The sequence below is a fragment of the Macrotis lagotis genome, chromosome 2 (genome assembly GCF_037893015.1).
Source record: "Macrotis lagotis isolate mMagLag1 chromosome 2, bilby.v1.9.chrom.fasta, whole genome shotgun sequence".
NCBI lineage: Eukaryota > Metazoa > Chordata > Mammalia > Peramelemorphia > Peramelidae > Macrotis > Macrotis lagotis.
The window spans coordinates 220,479,933-220,495,383 of NC_133659.1; the positions used below are offsets into that span (position 1 = coordinate 220,479,933).

Below are 15,451 nucleotides of genomic sequence, written 5' to 3' on the forward strand. Positions count from 1 at the left end.
TGGAGATTGGAGCTGGAAACAGAACTCCTCTTGTTTTAAGAGTCAGCAGTCAAAAGTGTACTTTTTCTGCTAGTATCTAGAAAGAAGGCCTAGATCCTTGCTTCCTGCTAAGTGATGCTGAAGTCTTCCTGTCACCCCATATCCACTGAACTACTTTCTTCTCAGGAAAGGTACCTAAGTCACAGAGAGGGAGTGCTGGAGCAAGTTTGAGAAGTCTGCTCATTTGTAGAGTCTCTATGATCCTTAATAGTGCTGCTTGGTGCAGGCAAAGGAAGAAAGGGGAAAAGGCTTATCAAGTGCTCAAAGCAGATTTCAAGAGTAAGAAGAATCCAATCCATAGTAAGAAAAGCCAAGGAAGCAAAGCCTTAGCAGTGGTGGGGAGGCAAAATAGTCAGAAATGCCCACAGCAGCTAAACAGTGTTGAATTGTCAGCCAAAGGAAAGAGAGGAGGGCTGCTGCAAGCTTAAGGAAGGCAGGCAGGGGGATGAACCAGAAACCTGCACTTTTCTGGGGATATTCCTCTATTATTCTGATTATAGGAAATACCAGTTTGGGTAAAAGGGAGGAAAGGAATAGCAACCTCTGCAATGCCCCTGTTGAAAGCCTCTAGAGACTGGCCACCAGACCCTTCAATGTGGCTGTTCTCCTGCCCTCAGCTCCAGCACAATCTAATGATGAGAGGATGAAGCTGAGATCCAGAAGGTTGGGAGGGAACTTCTCCTCCATTTTAGACCACAGTTTCCTTCCTCAAGACAAAGAATGAGTTGAAAGAACATACTGAACTCCTTGGATAAAGGTATCGAAGACCCATTAGGGATACCAACCATTTTGGATGTCAGGTGCCATGGAAGAGGCTGCATGGGTGGAGAAAGCATGAGATGAGGAAAAGCCTAGAGAAACAGTGCCAGCACTTTACATGTCTCAGCTTCCAGGGAAAAGGTTAAAAGACAAAGAATGTGTGTATGTGTGCATGTGTATATAGTTGCGGAGGAGGGGTTGAAGATTGCTACAAACCTCCCTGTCATCCACTTGCCTTTCCCATTCCCCCTGTTGACAGCCTGAGCCTCCCCCCAGCAAACTCTAACACTACAAATCTTACATCCCCAAACCCTACAAGTTCTGGCTTCCCCTAAGGCGACTGTCACTTTCCTGGAGCATTCAGAAGCCTCCACTCAATCAGGACCAGCCACCAGTGGGGGAGACCAGCCAACAATAACAGTCTTGCCAGGGACATGAAAGCCCCCTCAACTTCCGCGCCTGCCGCTCGCCAGGAGGAGAAAGGCCTCCCTTCAGTCACTGCCAACACTCTGATCTCTGGCAGGAAGGAACACCACTCCCGGTAGAAGTGGTGCCGGGTCTGGTTGGCCCCCTCTGCTGACTAGGGGCAAAGCTTGACAGATGAAAGGAGATGGTTGTTGGTAGTAGGGAGCAAAGTGTCACCTGGAATCAGGCTTCTCCAGGTGGGATGGGGTGATGGAAGAGTAAGTCAGTGCCCCATGGACTCCACAAGTCTGGGGCCTCCTAATTGGAAACATATGGGTCAAACAACCCAGAGCTCTAACCCATACTCTACAATAATGCATCTTCCAAATTGTTTATCAACAGGTCAGCAGCCAAGTGGAGGGGTTAGGGATAGAAGGAAGAGATACCTGCCCATGAAGCCCAATGGGAAAAAGGAAAAATGAGAAATGTAAGGGGAGAGATATGAAAGTTTCCTGGATTTATAAAGAGAGTTCAACTTATGAATACATAAGGAAGGCGATGTGGTAATAAAACAAGTTTTAAAAGAGAAACAGAGCTCGTGTTTAGATGTTGGGTCCTTTTTCTTGAGTCATTTTTTTTCGTCATGTCAGGCTCTCTGTGACCCCATTTGGGATTTTCTTGGCAAGAATACTAGAATGGTTTTTTCATTTCCTTCTCTAGCTCATTTTACAAATGAAAAACTGAGCCAAACAGGATGAAGTGACTTGCCCATGATCACATATCTAATGTCTGAGGCTAGATTTGAACTCACAAAAAAAAAGAGTCTTTCTGACTCCAGGCATAGGCTCTAAGATGCACTTCACCATCCCTTCACTCCAAGGTCATTTCCATTCATCCCCTTTCTATGAAATATCCTCATTTTGTTTCTTATTCCTCAGCTTTATCTTTTTTTTCCTTCCCCTCCCACTCTGGGCAGCACCCTACTACTAATGGTAGTGCTTCAAAAGACAAAGGAAAAAAGGCAAGAGTCTCCTCATCCAGAAGCCCATCCCACTTCAAATTTGGGTACCTCCTGTTTCAAAGGCCCATAGAGTCATTGTCTGTCATTTGAAAGGGGCTAATAGCTGTTATTAATTAAAAATCTGAAGTGGCTTTGAAGAGGAAACCATTAAGGCAGCTATGCTGTGGGACAAGAGGAAACTCTTGGAGGGGTGTTGGGCAAGGGGAGGAGAATAAATGAGTTAGAAACACTCCTCTCTGGTTTAGGGTGCCAGCTACCAGTAGGATTAGGATCCAACTGCTCCTTACCCTCAATGGTCTCTAAGGGGGCCACAATGAAGGGGAGGGAGGAATGGAAATGGCAATATTAGTCAAGATTAACCACTAAACATTCCTGATAAGGATAAATTTGGGTATCCTGGGAGAAGGGCTGAAGGCAACACCTACTTCATTCAAGTGGACCCTGGAGGCAGACACCAAAAGGGACAGTAGATGGGGCAGTACCCTGAGAACCAAGCAAACCATAGCCAAGCAAAAGATCCCCAATGCCAGGTGTTCAATGTTCAAGGTAAAAAGGATAGAAGGTAAATAATAGCTCAAAGAGGATCAGTCTTTCAGTCAGGGACCCTAGGCATACCAGTCTGCCCCAGCTCCTGGGACTGGTCAACAGCTACAAGATCATCCCCTTCAATGGGGCCCAGGCAGGAAGTGGAGGATTTTACAAAGCTCCATTCTAAACAACTTCAGAGTGGGTCTAATCCTTTCTTAATTCAATCTGCCTCTAAAAGGCTTTATTATATGCTTGGCAAACAAGTTGCCATTAACTTTCTTTCCAAGTTCTTGGGGCCTCACCCTCTAGAGACTCCCTAACCCAACAGAGAGACAGTAGCCTAATGGCCAGGCTGGGGCTTGTACTCAGAAGGAATAGGCAAAAAGAACATGGAATTGTCCCCATTACCACAAAGGAAAGCCAATCCAACTTACTGTGATGTGAAATGCTGCATCTGAAACCCTCCCCAAAATATACCCGAGACATTCCCTTCTCAATCTTTTAACAGAGTTAGAATCTTATCAGGCACACCCCAGAACAGAACCCACTATCAACCAACACTCATGTTTGGGAACAATTCTAGTACCTGAAAGAGGGTCAATGTGTTGTCACTCAGGATGGTTTTTGGAGGGGCAAGGACTGTGGAAAGAAAAAGTTAGTTTGGTTAAGAATAATCTCTTCCCTCACTCTCTACCTCCCAAAACAAAGAAGCCAAGATACAGAGGCAAAGTGGAATGGAAGAATTACTGATATCACCCAACTGTTCCAAACCATCAAGTGGCAGCACTTGTACATGGAGGAGGGAAGACAAGTTCAGAGGAAGCCCTGACTTATAAATAACTTAGTCATACAAACTGAAGCCCCCTGCCCTCTCTTAGTGACTCCTCAAGTAGCAGAAGATTTGGGAAAAGAAAATTACTAGTTGGAGCAGCTTCTCTACCATTATCTCAGGAATTGAAAGGGCTCTAAGAAAAGGAAGGAGGGAGAAATTAAGAAAGAACTTACACAGGTAAAAGGATAATTCAGGATTTCCCAGGTGACTTCTCACAAAATCTCGCAAATCTCCTACTATAGGACAAAATGAAAAAAAGAATTAAAAGGGAAAATAAATCACTATTTCAGCAGGACAGAGTCTAGACTCTGTGATTTATCTAAAAGGAATAAAAAAAAGCATTTTAAAATCCAGGCTCTCTGACTGTCCCATTTCCCTTTAGGATGGGATCTAGGAAGAGGGAAGGGGACAGTGACTCTGGTTTCCTAGACACCCACCCCCCCCATCAACTTAGCCTGCAGAATTCAGAAATTAACTATTTGAGATGTCTATCAGTAACATACTGTATTGCAAAATGGGTAATTATAATCCCTTCTGGTCCAAGGTAGCAATGACATTTTCATTCTCTGCATCTAATCCAAGCCTCAGCAATAAGAAATCAAGCCCTATTCATTTCACACAATATGAGTGTACTCATCCTTGCAGTGCAGGGCTGTTTACCAGCAGGGGCTCCCTTACTACCAAAAGGACAGGGATTCTATTTGCAGAGGTGGCAACAACTGGAAGCCAGGAGGAAATGCCAAATTGTGCCTTCAGCATAAGCATTAATGGTTTTTCTATATATATACTGTTTGCAATATATAGCCCTAATTACAAGCTCTCTTCATTTGCTCTCTGTTCTATTTCTCTTCTCCTCCTGCCACTCTGAAGTAATCCCACTGCCTCTAGTCTAAATACATAATAAATTTGCAATATTTGACCTATATGGATCTCTATTCTGCTCTTGATTAAAATAAGAATCATCAGATAGGTTTAGATCTCTCTAATGCTTAGTTCAGGAGTACAGAGCTAAGTGACAGGAAGGCAAAACTTTAGTGTATGCAAAAACACAGTATCCTATCTGTATGACCCCTATTCTCTTCTCCTTTCATTTGGTTTCTTTCTTTTCTTTCCTTTTTTTTTTTAAAAGGATTTTGCAAGGCAAATGGGGTTAAGTGGCTTGCCCAAGGCCACACAGCTAGGTAATTATTAAGTGTCTAAGGCCACATTTGAACTCAGGTTCTCCTGACTTCAAGGCTGGTGCTCTATCCACTGTACCACCTAGCCACCCCCTTTCATTTGGTTTCTGACAGTGAGTTGACCCTCTCTTTGCCAACACAAACCCTTGATTTCCCCAATGATCTTCAGAAGATATTCTCAATATTTTCTTTTACTTCCTCTGCCTCTTCCCTCTTTCTCTTTTCCTCTATCTCTCGCCATATCTTCCCTGCCTTTCAAAAACACTTGTCTCCTGCATCATTCACTTGATTCTATCATCCTCTTAACTATTATACTTTTCCTCCCTTTCTCAGTCAAAAGCTATTATCTTCCTCTTCCTTTCTCACTAACTTCTCAACCCTTTGCAATCAGGCTTCCAGCTTCATCATAACTGAAGCTGCTCTCACCAAAGTTACCAATGGTCTCTTAATTGTTAAATCTAAGTTTCTTTTCTCAGTGATCACTTTCTCCCCAACCTAACTGCTACATCATCTTCTCTTTCCTCCATATACTCTCTTTTTAGGGTTTTCATGATACTACCCTTCCAGTTTCCCTCTTAGCTAGCTACTCATTCTCTGCCTTTGGTAGTGTAAATGCATTATACTATTTAAATGTGGATGCTTCCCAAGAATTCTCTTCATTAACTCCTATGTGTTTAAATATTATCTCTATATAGACAACTTACAGTTCCACAGAGTCAGTCACTAACTGTTTACTGGACATTTTAGACTAGATATCCCAGAGACATCTCAAATCCAACATGAACAAAATAAAACTTATTATCTTTTCCTCCAATTACACCTCTCTTCTTTGAGACTCCTGAGTTTTTAACTTCAGGATTACTCCTCCACTATTCTGTACCCCAAATACTCAATCAGTTGCCAGATTCTGCTATTTCTACATTTATACTAGCTCCTATAGACCAACAACTGTTAGCTACTCATACACCACCACTCCAGTTCAGGCCCTCATCAATTCTCACATGGATTATTCTACTGACTTTCTTAACTAGGCTGACTCCAATCTGTCTTCCAACCTCACCATTCATTACTTTCCCATCTCCACTCTGAAAAATCAGCCAGCATGACCTTTCTCTATTGCTCACAAAGATATTCCATCACTTGTCTCTGTGCTTTTCCCTTACCTGGAATTCACTCCTTGCTCAGTTTCTTCTTCAAGACACAACCCAAGAATAAATTTCGACATGAGGGTAGCTCTTCTTGACACTTCAAATTTTAGTGGCCTCCTTCTCCTTCCTAAACTACCTTAGTTTCCCCCCATTTTTTGCAGAGCTGATTTGATCAATTTTAATGCCATTATACTGAGGATTTAATTGAAGAATTTTGCTCATTGTTACCTTCTGTCTTAGGTATTTACAGGTTCTAGCTGCCACTGATAGAACTGTAGTCCCAGCCATGACCCAAGACACAGGCATTGGGTCAAGGGGGGAGGTACTCTGGGGTTTCAACCCACCTTGAATTAGCGCCATCCATCCCCCACCCCACCCCCAACCTCCTGCTCTTGGTCCAAACATTCAGACAGTGCAGAAGATACCTAGGGTATAGAGAAGTGATTGAAATTAAGAGTAGAGGGGCCACTAGGTGGTGTAGTGGATAAAGCACTGGCCCTGGAGTCAGGAGTACCTGGGTTCAAATCTGGTCTCAGACACTTAATATTACCTAGCCCTGTGGCCTTGGGTAAGCCTTAACCCTGTTTGACTTGCAAAAAACCTAAAAAACCTAAAAAAAAAATTAAGAGTAGAAAGGAAAAATTCTTCAGACTATATTGCTGCCCACTCAACCAGGGTAAAAGTAGCTATGGATTGAGTCAATCCAGCTTCCCTTAAATAACAAAGTTCCTGGTCCACTCTTACTCTTCTATACCTATTCTATTAGCTCTACTGTCTAAATAGTGCTTTTTTCATGGGGGCCTTTTGAACAAACCAATATAGTTTGATGAAATTAAGGGATGGGAGGGAGAAGTCCCTAATAGTACTACTAAAAGACTCAGCAGCATAAGGCACAGTCCTACCTGTTTCATTTGGGCGAAAGAAGCCTTGTAGGATGTATCGGTCAGGGAACAGAATTCTCAGTGCAATCTAGGCCAAAAAAGATAGCCCCCCCCCCCAAATAGCAGATTATCATGAGGAAAAGTACCCAGCCAATCCAGGAAACCCTGAGTTCAGTCACCTGGAAGAATAAACAACAGCTCAGTCTCCTAACACTCCTAAACTCTGTTTCTGAGGTTGGCAGAGAACAGGACTATTAGAAACCACCATTTCTATCATTAGCTGCCTCATCCCACAAAGTATCATAGAATCCTTAGGCCCTTATTGTAACTTCACCCTATTCAAAGTTAGTCCTGAAGAGAGCTGGCTAGATTATCCGTATGCTCAATCTTATATACCTTTGGATAGCGCTCTAGTTTTTCTTTCATCTGAGCTTCTCGCAAAGATCTAGTCACCAATGGTGCTTCTTCTAGGCGTTTCCTGAGACAGGGGGAAAATAGAGGGATTCAGGAGGAAAAGAACAGGAGATGTTTCAAGTTTCATTCTTCCCACAAAAAACTCTCAAGTTAGTACTCCTACCCATAAAGAAATTCTAACTGCCCATGGAAAATGCCAGTATGCTCTGGGTAGCATATTCAGGCAAGACCTGAGTTCTCCCTAGATTCTATGTGTTTTGTTCTTATCCCAGACAGACCCAGACACACTAACAGGAATCACAAGTTTTTGTATTAGATCCTGTAGCTCAATGTCTTTTTTAAAATACAGTTAGAAGACAGGAGATCCTTCACCTGGAAAAAGTTCTTGTACATATACCTCTTTCCCATCGCTTTATATGGTCTTTGGGAAGCCAGACCTGAGGTCTTCTGGAAACAGAGGTTAGATGGAACAGGATATAAAAATTAAAGGGTAAGGAAAAAGAAGACAAATGATAGAGGGAAAACCAAAGACCTACCGTTCGCTTTTCAACTGAGCCAAGCGTCTCCTCACGTCATCCACAGTGATCTCAAAGAATTCATCAGGAAGCTCTGCTGGCCAGGCCTGGAACAGATCTTCCAGATCTGGGTGGCATACCACTGTCTCTCGCTCCATGGGCTGTGGATTAAGAAGAGGAGCATAAATTTCAGTCACAGATTTAGAGAACCTACAGGAAAGAATCTTCAGCTGTTCATCTCAGCCTAGTATCAAACAATGGGGCTAGGAAAGTAGCATTCAAGTAAGCTAGGGAGGGATGGCATTTGGCATTACTAAAAGCTACCCTTTTAATGACCATCTCTATGAGCAGTAACTATATAGGAGACTATATAGTGACTATACATAACTGTATGTATGTATGAATATAAGATCCCTAAGCCTAGAACTATTGGTAGCACTAGATCACTACGTGGTTTACACTCCCATTGGATGAACAGGAACTGCTCATTTCAACCAGGTCTCAGGGAGGAGATGCTGAGAGGCTTTCCCAGAGGCAGATGAAGCCTAGTCTTCTTTCTTAGACTAAGGCAGTGGGTATCCTCCCACCCCCACCCATTCCTGGTTTAGCAGGCATACCAAAGTTGTACTAAGTATTCAGGAAGAGGTCTACAGCCTCCTGGGAAGCAGACCAAGATGTCATTCTTGTCACAGCTCTCTCTGGAGGTCCTGACCTCTCCTAATGGCTAGAACAAGAAAGAATTTGCAACATTTCTGTTCCTGGGGCAGATGGCCCTTTAAGTCTTTACTCCAACTTGTCCCTGGTTCTTGGCATTTGTGGCTGGGATGAACTGTCATCACTATTCCCTTCATCATAAAGTGCTATGAGGAGATGGGATAAGTAGTACCTAATTTACACTCTGTACACAAACACTCAACAACTGTCTACTTTGGCAGGGTATCACATAGGCTAAAAGACTACCTGTCACCACCTTTCAGAGATTCATGACCCTAAAACAGAGGTATCAGGTTGAATAATCTCAGGAAATAATCTGCCCCAGATCCATCCAAGTCAGGGTCTCCATTCAGAGCAGGGAGAAGCAAGAGCCAAATTAGAGCTTTGGCAAAAACCAGGGCACTGCTGAACTGGCTGCTCCCTCAGACATCCACCAGTCTGGCTCACCCACCCCTCCCCTTCTTGAGGCCCCCTCCCTTTGCCCACCCTGGGGACACAGGAAGGGAGAGAGTCACTCCTGACTGTCAGCAAAGACAACACAAATTACAAGGCACAGTCAGCTCCATTTGTGGTCCAACTGAGTAATTTCAGAAAGTTAAACCAGTGAGGTCGTGTGGGTGGGACACCTCGGTGGCTTTGAGAAAGCCCAGTGGAGCCGGGTCTAACTAAAGGGTGAAGGAGCTGATTGTAGCTTTCCTCAGAACCAGAAGGCGTACCATCTGCCAATCTTTCCTCTAACAAAACAGCGAGACTCCTTTCTATTTGCCTACTTTGGTTGCCAGAGGAGAGACAGGTGACCTGAGATGGGAAGCAAGTGAGAAAAACAAAAAAGAAAATAAATGGAAGGTTTGCTTCATATGGACTTTGGTACTGGCCCATAGTGGAACGCTGGCATGCCAGAATCTGTATATATAGAAAATATAGAAAATGAACTTTTTCCTTGCTCTGTATGCTTCAGTTCCCAATACCTCCTCTTCACCCTCAATCAAGTCTTTGCTTTTTGTTTTCAACTGCTTTGGAATGAGAATCACATTTGTCTTCCTTGCTTTCCTGACAACTCTAAAGGAAAGGGATTATTTGGAGAATCATGTTTTCCATATCCTCCTATAACATTATCTTCCCATGTAAACTTGTATATTGGAACATGTCCCAGGCCTACAGTTACCTAGTTCCCTTTAGTCTGTCTTTCTCTATCTTCCACTAATTGATGTGGATTTCTTGTCTCAGTTTATCTCTGTCCTCTCCCTAATGCTAGCTGATCTTAAGCAAAAAAAGTAAAGGACAATTTCCACTTCCCCAGGATTAACAGGCTAAAGTTTGGGGCTCTGGAGAACAAGGTCCTCTTAGGTAGATAATCATTTCATCCAACTGTTCTTTTTTGTTTGTTTGTTTGTTTGTTTTAGTTTTTTTCAAGGTAATGGGGTTAAGTGTCTTGCCCAAGGCCACACAGCTAGGTAATTATTAAGTGTCTGAGGCCAAATTTGAACTCAGGTACTCCTGACTCCAGGGCCAGTGCTCTATCCACTGCGCCACCTAGCTGTCCCTATCCAACTGTTCTTGTTCATTTTCAAACTATCTACACTGTCTCTTATTCTCACAGTACAATTAACTCAAGGCCAACAGTCCAGTAAGATAACTGGTAAAAAAAAAAAAAAGAAAAAGAAAACTCGGAGCTTCCATTACTCAACTTATGGCCTCTTCTTGACACAGAGTAAAAAAAAAACTATCAGGCTATGTCTACTTGAGCTCCTCATTCCAACACCCACTCTTCCCACCCCCATTCTGGCTCCTCCCTCTTTATCTCTAGGTACTTCTCACCTAGCCAGATCCTTTGCAAATAGTCAACAAATAAGTATTTCTGAAGTACCTACTAAGTATTCAGCACTCTGCTAGTCACAATCAGTTATATCTTGAGGAAACCATTTATGTTTTTTTCAGAAGTGCCACAGCCCGTTCGGGGCAGCTAGATGGCAAAGTTGATAGATCACTAGGTCTAGAGTCAGGAATTCCTGAGTTTACATCTACCCTTAAACATTTATTAGCTGAGTAACCCTGGGCAAGTCACTTAACCCTGTTTGCCTCGGTTTCCTCATCTGTAAAATGAATTGGAGAAGGAAACGGCAAACCACTCCAGGACCTTTGCCAAGAAAACTGCAAATAGGGTCACAGCATCAGACATGACTGAAACAACTGACCAAACAGTCCCTGTCACCTTAGTAGATCTGGCTAACAAGGGCTGGCAAAGACTCATACAAAGATGACTCTTAGGATGCTAACCAAGGCCCCTGGGGTCTCTAAGACTAACCTTTCCAAAGCCACAGCTAACTTCCCAGCCATTGTGGGCAACCAGTGTTAGAGTTTCTCATAACAGAAAGCTAGGCGCCAGGCTGCCCCCCACGGCCACAGAGTCCACATTCCTAAAAGGCCAGGAAGTCAGCCTCTGTTCCTGGGAGAGAATAGGAGAGCCATTGCTCCCCAACCCTGAGGACTGCCTCTCTACCCACAGAGACAGCCCATGTGGAAAAGGTCTGAGAGGCTGGGTCCAGTTCAGGAACAGCAAGGGCCAAACTGGTACGTGGCAGGTTGGGTTTGAACTCTTTTCAGGTCATTTCCCTATAGGAAGTCAAAAGGTCTGACAAAAGAGCTACAAAGTTCTTGGAATTTAAAGGGAAGATAAGATCAAAACCTATTCCACATCTCTAGTTTGAGCCATCTATTTGAATGAAAGTAAGGCATATTGGAAAAGTGCTTGTTTCACAATCAGGAAGAGCTGTGTTCCAGCTTCACTTGTGCCACATACTGTCACTCTGTGCCACTGACCCAGAGGACCATAAATTGCAGAGAAGATGCTACTTAATATTGATAAAGGAAATTCCTTTCTGGGAGCTCCCTTGACTGATGACATCACAGGTCAGAACAAAAACAAAACATGTAAGTAACTGAATGATGATTCTATCACCAGGGACATCTCCTTACCAGAAAAACCAGTGCTCTTTTAAACATCTGGAACCAAACCACAGGACAAAAAAGGGAGTGGAAAAGAAGGCAGCTGAGTTTAAATCTGAAATGCAAATGAAGGCATTCAGCTTTCTCCCTTTCTCTAAGCACTCTCCATGTTACACTCATTGTTAATTGCCATAGAACCAAGACTGTCCAAGCAAGTAGACTGAACATATCTGACTTTTCTAACTGAAACAAGAAAGTAACAATGAAGTGTGGTTGAGACATCAAGTACCAAAGAGACTAAGGTGGGTCAAATTCCACTAAGTTATTTGCTAACTTTAGCCATGTTATTTATCCTTCCTCAATCTCAGATCCCTCACATATATAAAATGATACACCTTCCAGTTCAAAATCTAAGATAATATAACCCTTTGAACAGGGAAAAGTTTATCAATAGCTCCTAATCCTCATACAGGTGTCATCTGAATATGAAAGGAAACATCCTTCTAGGCACAGCAGACAACCAAGGTCAATGAAGTGCTATTACATGTGAGGAAGAGCAAGAAGAACAGCATGGATGAGCTATATAATGAGTGGAGGAGAATACTGTAGTATTAGACTTGAAAGGTAGAAATGGGCCAGATTATGAAAAGCTTTAAATGCCAGTTTATATTTGATCCTAGAGGTAAGAGAGAACCTCTACAATTTTTTTTTGTTTTGTTTTGTTGCTTTAGCTTTAATTAGGGAAATAATATCATCAGACCTATGCTTTAGGAAAATCACTTTGGCAATTATGTGAAGAACTGGTTAAAGTGAGAGAGAGAGAGACTCAGAGGTAGGGAAATGAATTGGGAAGCTATTGAAATAGTTCACCAGTTTGGTGGCTATGAGAGTAGAGAGGAGGAGATGATATGATGGAGATAAGTTGTGGAAGCAAATAAAATTGTATTTATAGAGTTGAGTGAAAAGTCAAGAAAGATAGTAATATGAGAACCTGGGTCCCTAAAAGAATAATGATTAATATCTTGATTAGAAAAAGGTAAAAATTTGTAAGACTCATGGGTTTTAAAGAAAAGATAAGTTCTATTTTGGAAAGGAATAGACATCATTTTGACAAATAATCAATTACATCCATCTAATTAAAACTCATCAGCCATACAGAAATAGCAAGCTATCCATACTTTCTTAGCCCAAGTGATCTTGTCAATGTTCTAGAGATCTTCCATTGAGAATCGACCTAACATACCAGTTGTTATCCTTACATTAAGTCATAGTTCATGGCTAAAAGTGCAATTACTTTTCTGTTATGAGTATAAAGTAGTTCAATTTAATGTACATTTATACAATATTACCCTTACTGGTGTCACCCACTGCAATTTCTGGAGAAAGTGGTGGGACTGAGATTCACTTAAAACAGTCTAGGGAGAGTCAACAAGTCCACAATATGCAAGTTTTAACTGCCTCCAGACTTCCTCAATTGCCAGAGAAGGTTATTTTACATCCCAAGTGAGGAAAAAATATTGAGTTTTGTTTTTAAAAATCTGATTTTGGACATAAAGTCAACTGTAATCAAAAAAATTTATTTTTCTTCTTCTAAAACAAGGGTTCTTAACCTAGGATCTAAGAACTTATATTTTAAAAATATTTTTATAACTATTTCAAGCAAGGTACCTGGCACAAAGACACTTGATAAATGTTTATTCACTACCTGACAATATAATGGGTTTCTTTATAATCCTGTCTATTTTATGCATTTAAAAACAATATTCTGATAAAGGGTCCAGGGGTTTTACTAGCTCTGCCAAGGAAGTCCATGGGACAAAAACGGTTTAAGAATTCCTGCTCTAAAAGGAGTGCCTAAAATGAAGGTCTCCAGGAAGATTGCTAAAAACCAAATCCAATATGGCAGGGGCAGAGGTTACCAAAATTCTGAATCAAGAATTATGAGTATAAAAATGAGAGCATGGAGTTTGTACGCATAATGAATTGAGGCAAATTAGTCAAATAAATAATTTGTAACCTCTTCCCTTTGAAGGCTGAATAACTTTTTTTTTTAATTCCCAGGGAATAAATCTATTTCTAGGTTCAAAGGTGATAAGTTTTAGGTCCCAGCAGATACCTGCAAAACAGAGTAGACCTTAATTCAGAGAGGATTCTTAAACAGTTGTGTGAAGCTTGGAAGCAAACCAAAGAGGGGTATGGCTAAATGAGCAACTTCACTAAGGCTGCCAGAAAAAGCCAGATCACCTACTAGTCACAGGGCTGGATAGACACCCTGGCCACGGATGGGTCTAATCATATCCTACAAGAAAGGGAAGTCTGTGGCATTTCTGGTAGGAAACACCACTTTGACTCCAAATATGGGAATTAGAAGCCAAGAGACACATCACGAGTCAAGGAGCTTCAAACATGAGTCCTTGGATTTGGATAATCTCCCAGGAAATAAGAATTTTAGCAAAATGAGAGGAATGGCTAAGGAGAAGATATACTTGATCTCACCAAATGGAACAACCTTCAGAAGTACAAACTATGAGAACTGGAATTAAAAGCAGGCCTCGAGCAAGAATGCCAAGAGTTGAGCTACGTCCTCTTTCTGAAGGGAAAGGACCCTATGGCCTAGAGAATTCAGCAGGTGAGATAAAAAAAAAAAAACTACACCCAAACAAGGTCAGCTGCCCAAAGTCATGGAACACATCAGTCACACTCAATTTTTTTTCACATTTCAGATCCATGTTCTAGACTTAATTACTTATGATCCTTTGCCTGGCAATCTGATTCTGATTTCAAATTCCTTTGCCCACTGTTCTGTAGTCACTGCAGTTTATTGTAATATCCATCCTAGGCAAATTTATAGGGAAGTCTTTGGAACTAAGATTGACTGAGAGATAGTACTAACAGTTTAAAAAAATTTGATAAATCTTTAGCCCCATTGCCTTGCAAAAAACAAAAACCAAACAAAAATACATGGCCCTGGAGTCAGAAGGACCTTTGTTCAAATCCAGCCTCAGACAATTAATTACCTAGCTGTGTGATCCTGAGCAAGTCACTTTAACCCCATTGACTTGCAAAAAATAAAAAACAAAAACAAACAAAAACTTGATAAATGATGATGGGAAAACCTCAATGCTTTTTACAGGAACATCAACTTAGGAGGAGACCTTTAAGGAACACCAAGATACAACACTTCATTTTATAGGTAAGGAAACTGGGCCCAGAGAAGTAAATAATTTGCACAAGTTCTCACAGGTAGGAAGAGACAAAGCTGAGATGCAGATCCAGGTTCTCTTGATTCCAAATCTAGATCTTTATCCTAAGCTATATTGCCCTCTTATTGTTAGAATATACCCATAAGTTGGAACAGAGAACTATCCCTGGCAAGGTTGTAATAAAAAAATAAGATGGGGGATGTCTAAAGTATAAATGCTCATTTATGGTAAGGATAGAAAGGTTATAGAAGGCACAATATTTGGAAGGCTGAGGAACTTAAAAGATCAAGATGTTTAAGGGACTGGAATAAAAGAAGCCTAAATCTAAGTAACTGAATTTATTGAGAGGTTGGAAAGAGGTGGGGAGGTCCAAGTGGCAGGATGAAGTGAACTTAAAGGGAGATGTGTTTGCTGAGTGATGATGGTAGACTACAAGTGGCAGTAGAGTACAAAAACTAGAACTCAACTTCTGTCCTCATGTCAGATAAGGAAAAAAATCAGTCTTACTGAGGATGCCAAGAGATATGGTATCTTTAGAAGAAGGATGTGAGAAAAAAGCCAGAACAAAGATGAATGGGGTTGGGTAGGTGGGAGTGGACCAAAGTGCAGAGTAGAAAGGAATGGTAAATGAAGAGTATCCCACTCTTTTTTTTAAGAGTTTTCTTCTTTTTACATTTTAAAAAAAAATTTATGTTCTTTTATTATTTTATTTATTTATTTAAGGCAATGGGGTTAAGTGACTTGCCCAAGGTCACAAAGCTAGGTAATTATTAAGTGTTTGAGGCTGGATTTGAACTCAGGTCCTCCTGACTCCAGTGGGGCCCTATTCCACAGCGCCACCTAGCTGCCCCAAGTGTCCCACTCTTAA

The 15,451-nt window shown here is 41.6% G+C and overlaps 1 protein-coding gene across 3 annotated transcripts in view; it reads right to left on the minus strand.

Moving 5' to 3' along the window:
• ASPSCR1 (ASPSCR1 tether for SLC2A4, UBX domain containing) overlaps positions 1-15,451 on the minus strand; it is a 137,568-nt gene that overhangs the window by 16,028 nt on the left and 106,089 nt on the right. For all 3 annotated transcript variants that reach the window (XM_074224855.1, XM_074224857.1, XM_074224856.1), the window contains exons 8-12: positions 7,742-7,881; positions 7,188-7,269; positions 6,813-6,879; positions 3,758-3,820; positions 3,339-3,391 (exon numbers count right to left, since the gene is read on the minus strand). In XM_074224855.1, coding sequence (XP_074080956.1) covers positions 3,339-3,391; positions 3,758-3,820; positions 6,813-6,879; positions 7,188-7,269; positions 7,742-7,881 — 405 coding nt within the window. The remainder of the gene's footprint in view (positions 1-3,338; positions 3,392-3,757; positions 3,821-6,812; positions 6,880-7,187; positions 7,270-7,741; positions 7,882-15,451) is intronic.